The 12,673-nt window shown below is 43.7% G+C and overlaps 1 protein-coding gene across 2 annotated transcripts in view; it reads right to left on the reverse strand.

The window, feature by feature from the left end:
• cntf (ciliary neurotrophic factor) overlaps window positions 1–12,673 on the reverse strand; it is a 36,440-nt gene extending 23,767 nt beyond the window's left edge. Inside the window, exons 1-5 of one of the 2 annotated variants that reach the window (XM_079811659.1) lie at window positions 12,488–12,651; window positions 12,284–12,399; window positions 8,619–8,912; window positions 7,832–8,519; window positions 7,570–7,722 (exon numbers count right to left, since the gene is read on the reverse strand). In XM_079811659.1, coding sequence (XP_079667785.1) covers window positions 8,331–8,519; window positions 8,619–8,912; window positions 12,284–12,394 — 594 coding nt within the window. In that variant the 5' untranslated portion in view covers window positions 12,395–12,399; window positions 12,488–12,651 and the 3' untranslated portion in view covers window positions 7,570–7,722; window positions 7,832–8,330. Of the gene's footprint in view, window positions 1–7,174; window positions 8,520–8,618; window positions 8,913–12,283; window positions 12,400–12,487 lie in introns of those variants that run through there. The other variant, XM_079811658.1, reaches the window with a different exon arrangement.

The following is a 12,673-nucleotide window of genomic DNA, read 5'->3' on the forward strand; positions in this document are numbered from 1 at the left end:
CTAGGGTACTCTGTTTGGTTGCTATGGAGTGGCTTGGCAGCATCCAATGGATACAGCTTGTCAGTATGAATGATATAAACCAACCCCCATGTCTCTATGATGTTCTGAGGCAGAGATATAGGTTTTGTTAAACGGTTGCTAGGTTACTCTGTTTGGTTGCTATGGAGGGGCTTGGCAGCATCCAATGACATTACTCTAAAGGCTGCTTGTCAGTATGAACGATATAAACCAACCCCCATGCCTCTATAATGTTCTGAGGCAGAGATATAGGTCTTGGTAAACGGTTGCTAGGCTGCTTGATAATGGTTGCTAGGGCGTGGCTAGGAAGTGTTGAAGGTGATTTGTGATTGGCTGTTGATGCCCCGAGTCAAACAAACCCACCCTCGTGTTTCTATGACACTTCTATCCAAAGATATCCCTTTGATCTCTTTCAATGGAAGTCTATGGGATCAGTTGCTAGGGAGCTCTAAATGGTTGCTAGGGCGTGGCTTCATAGGTTGACAATCATCCTGAGATAGTGATTGGCTGTCTGAGTAAATTGAGCCCACCCCCTTGTCTCTGAGACACTGTGAGCCAGAGCTATGGTCAATACAAAATCCCTATGCAATTTCCCATAGTGAGAGATACACGAGCTTAACGGGACATCCTCCCCATAGACAATGAATGGGGTAAAATTTTGGGCAGCTCCTGCACCCCAGGGGTACAACTTATACCCCATTGCGATGTGTCATCTTACTGGGCCTGTCAGCCTCTTCAAATGTGGTAAGTCACGAGTTTCTACGAAATCCTCGCTCGGAGCTACGAGGGGTCAAAATTCGTCGCAATGTTAAGTCAATGGGATTTTTCGGCTACTTTTTCGCCCCTGGGGCGAACATCGCACCCCCGACCTCTTAGAAAAGATATAGCACACCATTCCCGTATAGGCCGGTCGATTTGACGCCTCATTCATGGGTCTGTGACAAAAAATGTGGGAGGAGAAGCGCGCCGAAAAAGTGTCCAGAATAAAGAATAAGAATAATAATAAGCCATTCCTGGGTTACATAGTATATATACGCCTTGCTAAACAAGCTCCACGAATATTAATAAGTATGGAGAATAACAATATTGATGCCTTGCTTCGCAAGGCCCACTAATAAGTATGTTTGAGAGTGATGGTGATGCCTTGCTGCGCAAGGCATCACTAAAACCGTTCTGAGGCAAGATAGTAATAGTGATGCCTTGCTACGCAAGCACCACTAACTAGAATGTACATTTCCTGAAGAAAATGTGAGTGGTGCTTGCCGTGGCAAAAAAATCCTCTCGGATGCTATGTTGTGTGTACTGGATTCTCACCCGAAACAAAAGAGGCCACCCCCAAGTCTGTACGATGTTGTGGAGCTGAGATATGTCCTATTCATGCGTTTGTACGGTTGCTAGGGTACTCTATATGGTTGGTATGGAGTGGCTATACAATTTATGGGGTGACATTTAAAGACTATTTGCCAGTCTGAGTCAAAAGACCCAACCCCCATGCCTCTACGATGTTCTGATGCAGAGATATAGGTCCTTGTAAACGGTTGCTAGGGTACTCTGTTTGGTTGCTATGGAGGGGCTTGGCAGCATCCAATGATGATACTGCTTGTCTGTATGAATGATATAAACCAACCCCCATGTCTCTAGGATGTTCTGAGGCAGAGATATAGGTCTTGGTAAACGGTTGCTAGGGTACTCTGTTTGGTTGCTATGGAGGGGTTTGGCAGCATCCAATGATGATACTGCTTGTCTGTATGAATGATATAAACCAACCCCCATGCCTCTATGATGTTCTGAAGCAGAGATATAGGTCTTGGTATATGGTTGCTAGGGTACTCTGTTTGGTTGCTAGGGGGGCTTGGCAGCATCCAATGATGATACTGCTTGTCTGTATGAATGATATAAACCAACCCCCATGTCTCTACGATGTTCCGAAGCAGAGATATAGGTCTTGGTATACGGTTGCTAGGGTACTCTGTTTGGTTGCTAGGGGGGCTTGGCAGCATCCAATGATGATACTGCTTGTCTGTATGAATGATATAAACCAACCCCCATGCCTCTATGATGTTCTGAAGCAGAGATATAGGTCTTGGTATATGGTTGCTAGGGTACTCTGTTTGGTTGCTAGGGGGGCTTGGCAGCATCCAATGATGATACTGCTTGTCTGTATGAATGATATAAACCAACCCCCATGCCTCTATGATGTTCTGAAGCAGAGATATAGGTCTTGGTATATGGTTGCTAGGGTACTCTGTTTGGTTGCTAGGGGGGCTTGGCAGCATCCAATGATGATACTGCTTGTCTGTATGAATGATATAAACCAACCCCCATGCCTCTACGATGTTCCGAAGCAGAGATATAGGTCTTGGTATACGGTTGCTAGGGTACTCTGTTTGGTTGCTAGGGGGGCTTGGCAGCATCCAATGATGATACTGCTTGTCTGTATGAATGATATAAACCAACCCCCATGTCTCTATGATGTTCTGAGGCAGAGATATAGGTCTTGGTATATGGTTGCTAGGGTACTCTGTTTGGTTGCTATGGAGGGGCTTGGCAGCATCCAATGATGATACTGCTTGTCTGTATGAATGATATAAACCAACCCCCATGTCTCTATGATGTTCTGAGGCAGAGATATAGGTCTTGGTAAATGGTTGCTAGGGTACTCTTTTTGGTTGCTATGGAGTGGCTTGGCAGCATCCAATGACAATATGTCAAAGGCTGCTTGTCAGTATGAATTATATAAACCAACCCCCATACGTCTATGATGCTCTGAGGCAGAGATATAGGTCTTGGTAAACGGTTGCTAGGCTGCTTGATAATGGTTGCTAGGGCGTGGCTAGGAAGTGTTGAAGGTGACTTGTGATTGGCTGTTGATGCCCCGAGTCAAACAAACCCACCCTCGTAATTCTATGACACTTCTATCAAAAGATATCCCTTTGATCTCTTTCAATGGAAGTCTATGGGATCAGTTGCTAGGGAGCTCTAAATGGTTGCTAGGGCGTGGCTTCTTATGTTGACAATAATCCTGAGATAGTGATTGGCTGTCTGAGTAAATTGAGCCCACCCCCTTGTCTCTGAGACACTGTGAGCCAGAGCTATGGTCAATACAAAATCCCTATGCAATTTCCCATAGTAAGAGAAACACATGAGTTTTATGGGACGTCCCTCCCCATTATAAGTCAATGGGGCAAATTTAGGCAGCTCCTGCACCCCAGGGGTACAACTTATACCCCATTGCGATGTGTCATCTTACAGGGCCTGTCAGCCTCTTCAAATGAGGTGACACACGAGTTTCTACGAAATCCTCGCTCAGAGTTATGACTCGTTAAAATTTTTCGCAATGTTAAGTCTATGGGATTTTTTTCGCTACTTTTTCGCCCCTGGGGCGAACACCGCACCCCCGACCCCTTAGAAAAGATATAGCACACCATTCCCGTATAAGCCGCACGTTTTGACACCTCATTCATGGGTGTGTGACAAACGGTGCGGGAGGAGTAGCGCGTCAAAATGTTGTGTGGAAAAATAATAATAATAAACCGTTCCTGGGTTACATAGTATATATACGCCTTGCTAAACAAGCTCCACGAATATTAATAAGTATGGAGAATAACAATATTGATGCCTTGCTTCGCAAGGCCCACTAATAAGTGTGTTTGAGAGTGATGGTGATGCCTTGCTGCGCAAGGCATCACTAAAACCGTTCTGGGGCAAGATAGTAATAGTGATGCCTTGCTACGCAAGCACCACTAACTAGAATGTACATTTCCTGAAGAAAATGTGAGTGGTGCTTGCCGTGGCAAAAAAATCCTCTCGGATGCTATGTTGTGTGTACTGGATTCTCACCCGAAACAAAAGAGGCCACCCCCAAGTCTATACGATGTTGTGGAGCTGAGATATGTCCTATTCATGTGTTTGTACGGTTGCTAGGGTACTCTATAAGGTTGCTATGGAGTGGCTATACAATTTATGGGGTGACATTTAAAGACTATTTGCCAGTCTGAGTCAAAAGACCCAACCCCCATGCCTCTACGATGTTCTGATGCAGAGATATAGGTCCTTGTAAACGGTTGCTAGGGTACTCTGTTTGGTTGCTATGGAGGGGCTTGGCAGCATCCAATGATGATACTGCTTGTCTGTATGAATGATATAAACCAACCCCCATGTCTCTAGGATGTTCTGAGGCAAAGATATAGGTCTTGGTAAACGGTTGCTAGGGTACTCTCTTTGGTTGCTATGGAGGGGTTTGGCAGCATCCAATGATGATACTGCTTGTCTGTATGAATGATATAAACCAACCCCCATGCCTCTATGATGTTCTGAAGCAGAGATATAGGTCTTGGTATACGGTTGCTAGGGTACTCTTTTTGGTTGCTAGGGGGGCTTGGCAGCATCCAATGATGATACTGCTTGTCTGTATGAATGATATAAACCAACCCCCATGTCTCTACGATGTTCCGAAGCAGAGATATAGGTCTTGGTATACGGTTGCTAGGGTACTCTGTTTGGTTGCTAGGGGGGCTTGGCAGCATCCAATGATGATACTGCTTGTCTGTATGAATGATATAAACCAACCCCCATGTCTCTATGATGTTCTGAGGCAGAGATATAGGTCTTGGTATGTGGTTGCTAGGGTACTCGGTTTGGTTGCTAAGGGGGCTTGGCAGCATCCAATGATGATACTGCTTGTCTGTATGAATGATATAAACCAACCCCCATGCCTCTATGATGTTCTGAGGCAGAGATATAGGTCTTGGTAAACGGTTGCTAGGGTACTCTGTTTGGTTGCTAGGGGGGCTTGGCAGCATCCAATGATGATACTGCTTGTCTGTATGAATGATATAAACCAACCCCCATGTCTCTACGATGTTCCGAAGCAGAGATATAGGTCTTGGTACACGGTTGCTAGGGTACTCTGTTTGGTTGCTAGGGGGGCTTGGCAGCATCCAATGATGATACTGCTTGTCTGTATGAATGATATAAACCAACCCCCATGTCTCTATGATGTTCTGAGGCAGAGATATAGGTCTTGGTAAACGGTTGCTAGGGTACTCTGTTTGGTTGCTAGGGGGGCTTGGCAGCATCCAATGATGATACTGCTTGTCTGTATGAATGATATAAACCAACCCCCATGTCTCTACGATGTTCCGAAGCAGAGATATAGGTCTTGGTACACGGTTGCTAGGGTACTCTGTTTGGTTGCTAGGGGGGCTTGGCAGCATCCAATGATGATACTGCTTGTCTGTATGAATGATATAAACCAACCCCCATGTCTCTATGATGTTCTGAGGCAGAGATATAGGTCTTGGTATATGGTTGCTAGGGTACTCTGTTTGGTTGCTAAGGGGGCTTGGCAGCATCCAATGATGATACTGCTTGTCTGTATGAATAATATAAACCAACCCCCATGTCTCTATGATGTTCTGAGGCAGAGATATAGGTCTTGGTATATGGTTGCTAGGGTACTCTGTTTGGTTGCTATGGAGTGGCTTGGCAGCATCCAATGATGATACTGCTTGTCTGTATGAATGATATAAACCAACCCCCATGTCTCTATGATGTTCTGAAGCAGAGATATAGGTCTTGGTATATGGTTGCTAGGGTACTCTGTTTGGTTGCTAAGGGGGCTTGGCAGCATCCAATGATGATACTGCTTGTCTGTATGAATGATATAAACCAACCCCCAGGCCTCTATGATGTTCTGAAGCAGAGATATAGGTCTTGGTATACGGTTGCTAGGGTACTCTGTTTGGTTGCTAGGGGGGCTTGGCAGCATCCAATGATGATACTGCTTGTCTGTATGAATGATATAAACCAACCCCCATGTCTCTACGATGTTCCGAAGCAGAGATATAGGTCTTGGTATACGGTTGCTAGGGTACTCTGTTTGGTTGCTATGGAGTGGCTTGGCAGCATCCAATGGATACAGCTTGTCAGTATGAATGATATAAACCAACCCCCATGTCTGTATGATGTTCTGATGCAGAGATATAGATCTTGGTAAACGGTTGCTAGGGTACTCTGTTTGGTTGCTATGGCGTGGCTTGGCAGCATCCAATGATGATACTCCAAAGGCTGCTTGTCAGTATGAATGATATAAACCAACCCCCATGCCACTATAATGTTCTGAGGCAGAGATATAGGTCTTGGTAAATGGTTGCTAGGCTGCTTGATAATGGTTGCTAGGGCGTGGCTAGGAAGTATTGAAGGTGACTTGTGATTGGCTGTTGATGCCCCGAGTCAAACAAACCCACCCTCTTGTTTCTATGACACTTCTATCAAAAGATATCCCTTTGATCTCTTTCAATGGAAGTCTATGGGATCAGTTTGCTAGGGAGCTCTAAGTGGTTGCTAGGGCGTGGCTTCATAGGTTGACAATCATCCTGAGATAGTGATTGGCTGTCTGAGTAAATTGAGCCCACCCCCTTGTCTCTGAGACACTGTGAGCCAGAGCTATGGTCAATACAAAATCCCTATGCAATTTCCCATAGTAAGAGAAACACATGAGTTTTATGGGACGTCCCTCCCCATTATAAGTCAATGGGGAAATTTGAGGAAATTTGGGCAGCTCTAGCGCCCCAGGGGTACAACTTATACCCCATTGCGATGTGTCATCTTACAGGGCCTGTCAGCCTCTTCAGATGTGGTGACACACGAGTTTCTCCGAAATCCTCGCTCAGAGCTATGAGGGGTCAAAGTCTCCGCAATGTTAAATCCCATTGACTTTTCGGTTACTTTTACGCCCCTGGGGCGAACATCGCACCCCCGATCCCTTAGAAAAGATATAGCACACCATTCCCGTATAGGCCGGTCGATTTGACGCCTCATTCATGGGTCTGTGACAAAATTTGTGGGAGGAGAAGCGCGCCGAAAAAGTGGCCAGAAGAAGAAGAAGAATAATAAGCCATTCCTGGGTTACATAGTATATATACGCCTTGCTAAACAAGCTCCACGAATATTAATAAGTATGGAGAATAACAATATTGATGCCTTGCTTCGCAAGGCCCACTAATAAGTATGTTTGAGAGTGATGGTGATGCCTTGCTGCGCAAGGCATCACTAAAACCGTTCTGGGGCAAGATAGTAATAGTGATGCCTTGCTACGCAAGCACCACTAATAAGTTTAAGTACAATATCAGTAAGTTGGCTCTTCCAAGCCAACTTAATTATTAAATGCTAGTTTTTCTTTCACCAATTACAGTCATCTTCAAACAGTAACCAGGCACCAGAGTTCTCCTCAATACGTCTCCTAAGTCAAAGCTCATACCAGGCTGGCTAAGATATAGATTTTGTGTAGATATCGAACATGTTCAAATCAGTGTAAGTAGATGACTTCAAGCATCCTGAAAAAGGGCTTGTTTGACTTCTCTCTGTCACTAGATCACCAGAGTCACGTCTGGCAAATTGACCTGGAATAAAAAGCAGAACTTTATGCAGCCAGCAGAGGGCATAAGTGTTCCATGAGTGTGGATGGGGGAATGAATCCAAACAAACATCAACAGATGGTACACTAAATAACTCCCCACTGCACATGTAACTGGAATAAGACTCATTTGTATGATAAATGTGAAGTAGCCTTTTTAAGGTATACATCGCTGCTTGTACAGTAGATTATTCGAGATATTTGTAACAGTAGATTATCATTTAAAGTGACATTTACTGGAATGGTTCACCCGAAAAAAAAGGAGGAAAAGAAAATTCAGTCATTTACTCACCCTCATGTCCGTCCAAATGTATGCACAGAATATTTTCTTTTGTGTTCCACAAAGGAAGTAATGCATACAGGTTTGGAACAACATGAGGGTGAGTAAATGATGACAATTCTCATTTTTGTGTGAACTATCATTTATATAAATGCAAATAAATGCATACAGTAAGTTTGATATACAAACAAAAAAGGAGATATTAGCTGACTTTGGTGTGTTTCACACTTTGATCATCATGGTCACTCACAAATACAGTTTGCGGTGTCTGTTATGACTCGACATTCTAAAGGTCAACAATCTTAAAAGGTAATAAAACCATGTGGTACATGTAAGAGTTTTGATTAATCTTTAAAGGTATTTACATGTTTTTGCTACTGTGCAATATCTTATTTAAAAGACCAAGAAATATATTAAAATAACTTTCATAAAATAATATCTTGTTCAGATCCCCCCTCCTGCTCTCCACATGCTGGAATGCTGAATTCCAGTGACCGCATCCAGATCCTCTGACCCTCTACATTCTCCATGCTGGAATGAAATTCCTTCTCCTCATTCTTATCATACTGTCCTATTCTGCTCCACCCTTTCACTCTCATTGTTACATTTCTAGTCTCACTTCCTCATTTTCCCGGCGCCTCGTCTTGTCCTTCGGGACATTGTCTTTGGGGCTTTTTCCATCTCTGCTGGCAGAGAGCGGAGGGTGTCTGATGTTTGGCCTGTCCAGTGCACGAGGTCCTGCAGCACTCGCACAATCCACATCTTCAGACCGAAACTCCCACCGGCCGCCTGACCATCCAGCTCCTTTCACACAAGCACAGACAGATTGTTTAGATGTTTTCATTACATTTATGAGAAAACATTATATTTAAAATGGCGTGCTAGACATTTTAACTCCAGCACCTCTTTAACTTCAGCTTCAAATTTCTGGCCATCCACTAGTAGCTGCTCTGTGCTTGCCAACAGGTGCCCCAGACGGTCCCTCACAGTTTTCCGTTTTCTCCTATACTCGCTGTCTTCATCGGAAAATTCTTCGTCCTCCCGGGCAATGACATCTTCCAGGAGTCGCAGACACTCCTTGAGCGCAGCGTGCAGGATAGATATTTTTTCTGCATCTGACAGTTGAGGAACCAGCGGAGGAATGGTTACTAAATAATCTCCGGCAACCGTTGAGGACGGCAGTGATTCACTGTTTCTCTAAATGGTAAGACAAAGAGAATGAGTTGGTGAAATACCAGATGAAGGAAATTGCAAACAAATGTGGTAAACATGACAGTGAGTAAAAGCAGCAAATAATAATAATAAAAAATGGAGGCAAGTAAACTTGCACTGATCTGGCATAACATTATGACCTAATATTGTGTTGGTCCCCTTTTTGCTGCCAAAACAGCCCTGACACGTCGAGGCATGGACTCCACTAGACCCTTGAAGGTGTGCTGTGGTATCTGGCACCAAGATGTTAGCAGAAGATCCTTAAGTCCTGTAAGTGGTGAGGTGGGGCCTCCATGGATTGGACTTGTTGGTTCAGCACATCCCACAGATGATCGATTGGATTGAGATCTGGGGAATTTGGAGGCCAAGTCAACACCTCAAACTCATCGTTGTGCTCCTCAAACCATTCCTGAACCATTTTTGCTTTGTGGCAGGGCGCATTATCCTGCTGAAAGAGGACACAGCCACCAGGGAATACCTTTTCCATGAAAGGGTGTACATGGTCTGCAACAATGCATAGGTAGGTTCTATGTGTCAAAGTAACATCCACATGGATGGCAGGACCCAATGTTTCTGACAAATGAGATCCGCGCAACACTGGTTGACCACGTTGTCAACCACGGCCTGACGCTGAGGGAGGCTGGACTGCGAGTACAGCCAAATCTAAGCCGATACACAGTGGCAAGTGTGATAAGAACATTTCGACTGGAAAATAGGTATTGTAAAAATATCATCATATCAAAAACATCTGCACGGTTTCAGTAACTGCCTACAGTACTGCACTATCAGCACTTCTGTTACCTTTTCCTGTCAAATGACTGTACTATTGTATAGTTTTTTTGAGGGTCAGGAACGACAAGGGGGAAGGCCTCCTATGTTCACAGAACAGCAAGAGAGGGAGATCGTAAACATGGTTTTGGCCAACAATGCTATAACACTCAATCAGCTCCAAGCAAACATTGTCAATAACCACACCAGATTCAACGATATCCATCAGGTCTCAACATCAACACTGAAACGCATCCTAAAAAAAACCCATATTCAAATGAAGCAGATTTATCGAGTGCCTTTCGAGCGCAATTCCGAAAGGGTGAAATGACTGCGGCATGATTATGCAGAGGTATGTATTCACTTTAGCAGTGGGATCTTGCATTCTGTCTCATAATCTTTTACTGTACTGTAATATGTATACTAGATATACACTGAACTAGACAATTTTGCCTGACACTGTTCTTCAGGGAGTTTTACGAATGGATGGAGAGGAGATCCAGCATGAGTTCATTTACGTAGATGAGGCTGGGTTCAACCTGACGAGAACACGAAGGAGGGGAAGAAACATCATTGGCCACAGGGCTATAGTCAATGTCCCAGGGCAACGTAGGGGTAATATAGCACTCTGTACAGCCATTACACAGAATGGGGTCCTCCACCGCCATGCCCATATGGGCCCTTACAACACAGCACTCATACTAACATTCATGGACCAATTGCACAACATAACAGCAGCAAATCAAATCGATCATATGCAATACATTGTTGTCTGGGACAATGTGTCTTTCCACCGCTCTGCTCTGGTTCAGAACTGGTTTCAGCAACATCCACATTTCACCGTCCTATATCTTCCACCATACTCTCCATTCCTCAACCCTATAGAAGAGTTTTTCTCGGCATGGCGCTGGAAGGTATATGATCTCCGTCTCCAGGCTGAGGTACCCCTCATCCAAGCCATGGAGGAGGCCTGTGACCAGATGGAGGTAGCAGCAATGCAAGGATGGATTCGTCATTCAAGACGTTTCTTTCCAAGGTGTCTTGCTAATGACAACATTGCCTGCGATGTTGATGAAAATCTCTGGCCAGATCCAGCTAGGCGAAGAGACAATGTGTATTTTTTTTTTTTTACAGTAAACTTACAGTACAATACGTAAAGTGACATTTTGTTACAGTATTATGAATGTCCATGTCAACATTTTGGGCGTGTTGAGAAATAAATGAGTTTCTTCAGTCTGCAACATTGGTCTTGTGTAGTGTTTGGTGGATTTACATTATATTTGTACTTTGTTGATGGTAGCCTACTCTAATCATAGGGAAGTAGAAGTGCTAAAAGTGTTTTAGGTTTATCACAGCAGAGTGTTAATCGTGCAAACAGAGTATAGTAATGTGAAACGTGTGTGTTTCATATGGTAACAAAGTGTGGTTTTTAAACAAAAGTGTATAGTATTTACAAGAGTGTTTAATTATGCAAAGGATCTGTAGTGTTTTGCTAATTGTGTGTGTGGTTGTGCTAATTGTGTGTAGTCTTTTGAAAACATGGGCCCTGTTTTGAAAATCGTGCTTTAGCAATCCAAAAAAAAACTGTAACTTCTTGAGCAATTTGAGCTACAGTAGCTCCCCACGTGCATCAATGAGCCTTTGCCACCCATTACCCTGTCGCTGGTTCACCGCTGTTCCTTCCTTGGACCACTTTTGATAGATACTGACTAGCCATCACAATTTGGCCCTTATCAAACTCGCTCAAATCCTTACACTTGCTCATTTTTCCCGCTTCTAACAAATCAACTTTGAGGACAAAATGTTCAATTGCTGCCTAACAGGTGAGTTGACGTGATGAAGAGATAATCAGTGTTATTCACTTCACCTGTCATAATGTTATGCCTGATCGGTGTATATTCCTTATACAGTCAACAACACACCATTTCCAAAGGTCACCTAAACACATGTTTAAAACTCCCAAAAAGTTGCCAACTTTTTAAAAAGATGTACATTTTTTAATATACTAAAACACAATATTTTAGCCTCAGCTTAGTCTGAAAGTCTAATGCCCAAAGAAGCATGTAGTTGGCATATTATTAAGTCACTAATCAATAATGTAGCACCCCAGAGCAGCTGGCTAGGTTGAACAGTAATCATGTTGCTCACCCATTTCATAAGATGAAAGACTCCACTACATTCCAAACCGCTCCCACGTTTCAGGCTACTTTTCCAAGAAACAAGCAGAAACTCTAAAGTACGCTTGAACATTCATTGGAAACAACAGAGGTGGTGGACCTGAAAAATTTGGCAAGTAATCAAAAAATGTATGTATTACTGGAACAATCGCGCTTTATAGGCTAATCCAGAAACACGTTCCATCCACAGCGCGCACGGACAAGTCTGGAAAGCACGCAGCCTCACAGACAGGCAACGCTGTCACAACACGGTTCGCTGCCTCCAGCCAGACATTCTTGTAACTAGCTAAATGTCATGATGTCGCTGACTTCAGTGTGAGTCGCACACCAGGCCATAATTAGGAAAGGCTGGACAGTTAAATATAATAATCAGATTAGTTCTGTATAAATAAGCTCTATTTTGAGACTTACGTATGACTCCAGGAGTTGGATGCATTCCTTATGAAGAAGCCGGGCTAGAGCTGCGGTTCTCCCTGCGTGGCCCCGCAACCCATGACGACCGTTTGTACCTCTGCCAGCCATTTACACTAAAAAAAACGAATAAACGAATAAAGATGAATAAACCAGCATAAAAGGAATACATCGGCATGTTCTTGCTTTAATAGTATATACTACCGTAGACTGTAGCCTATAGATGTCGAATGGCGATCCTCAGGCGCTGTTTCTCACTCCTTATAGGCTATATTTGCAGTTGTTTCACTGTGGCCAAATATCATGAATGACTTACAGGACGACTTCCAAAAACGTTGTTCACCAGTTTTTAGATGTAGTTCTGAATTGCCCGTGACTCCTCCTCCTTAT

This window comes from Gobio gobio (genome assembly GCF_949357685.1).
Source record: "Gobio gobio genome assembly, chromosome: 3".
Classification (NCBI taxonomy): Eukaryota; Metazoa; Chordata; class Actinopteri; order Cypriniformes; family Gobionidae; genus Gobio; species Gobio gobio.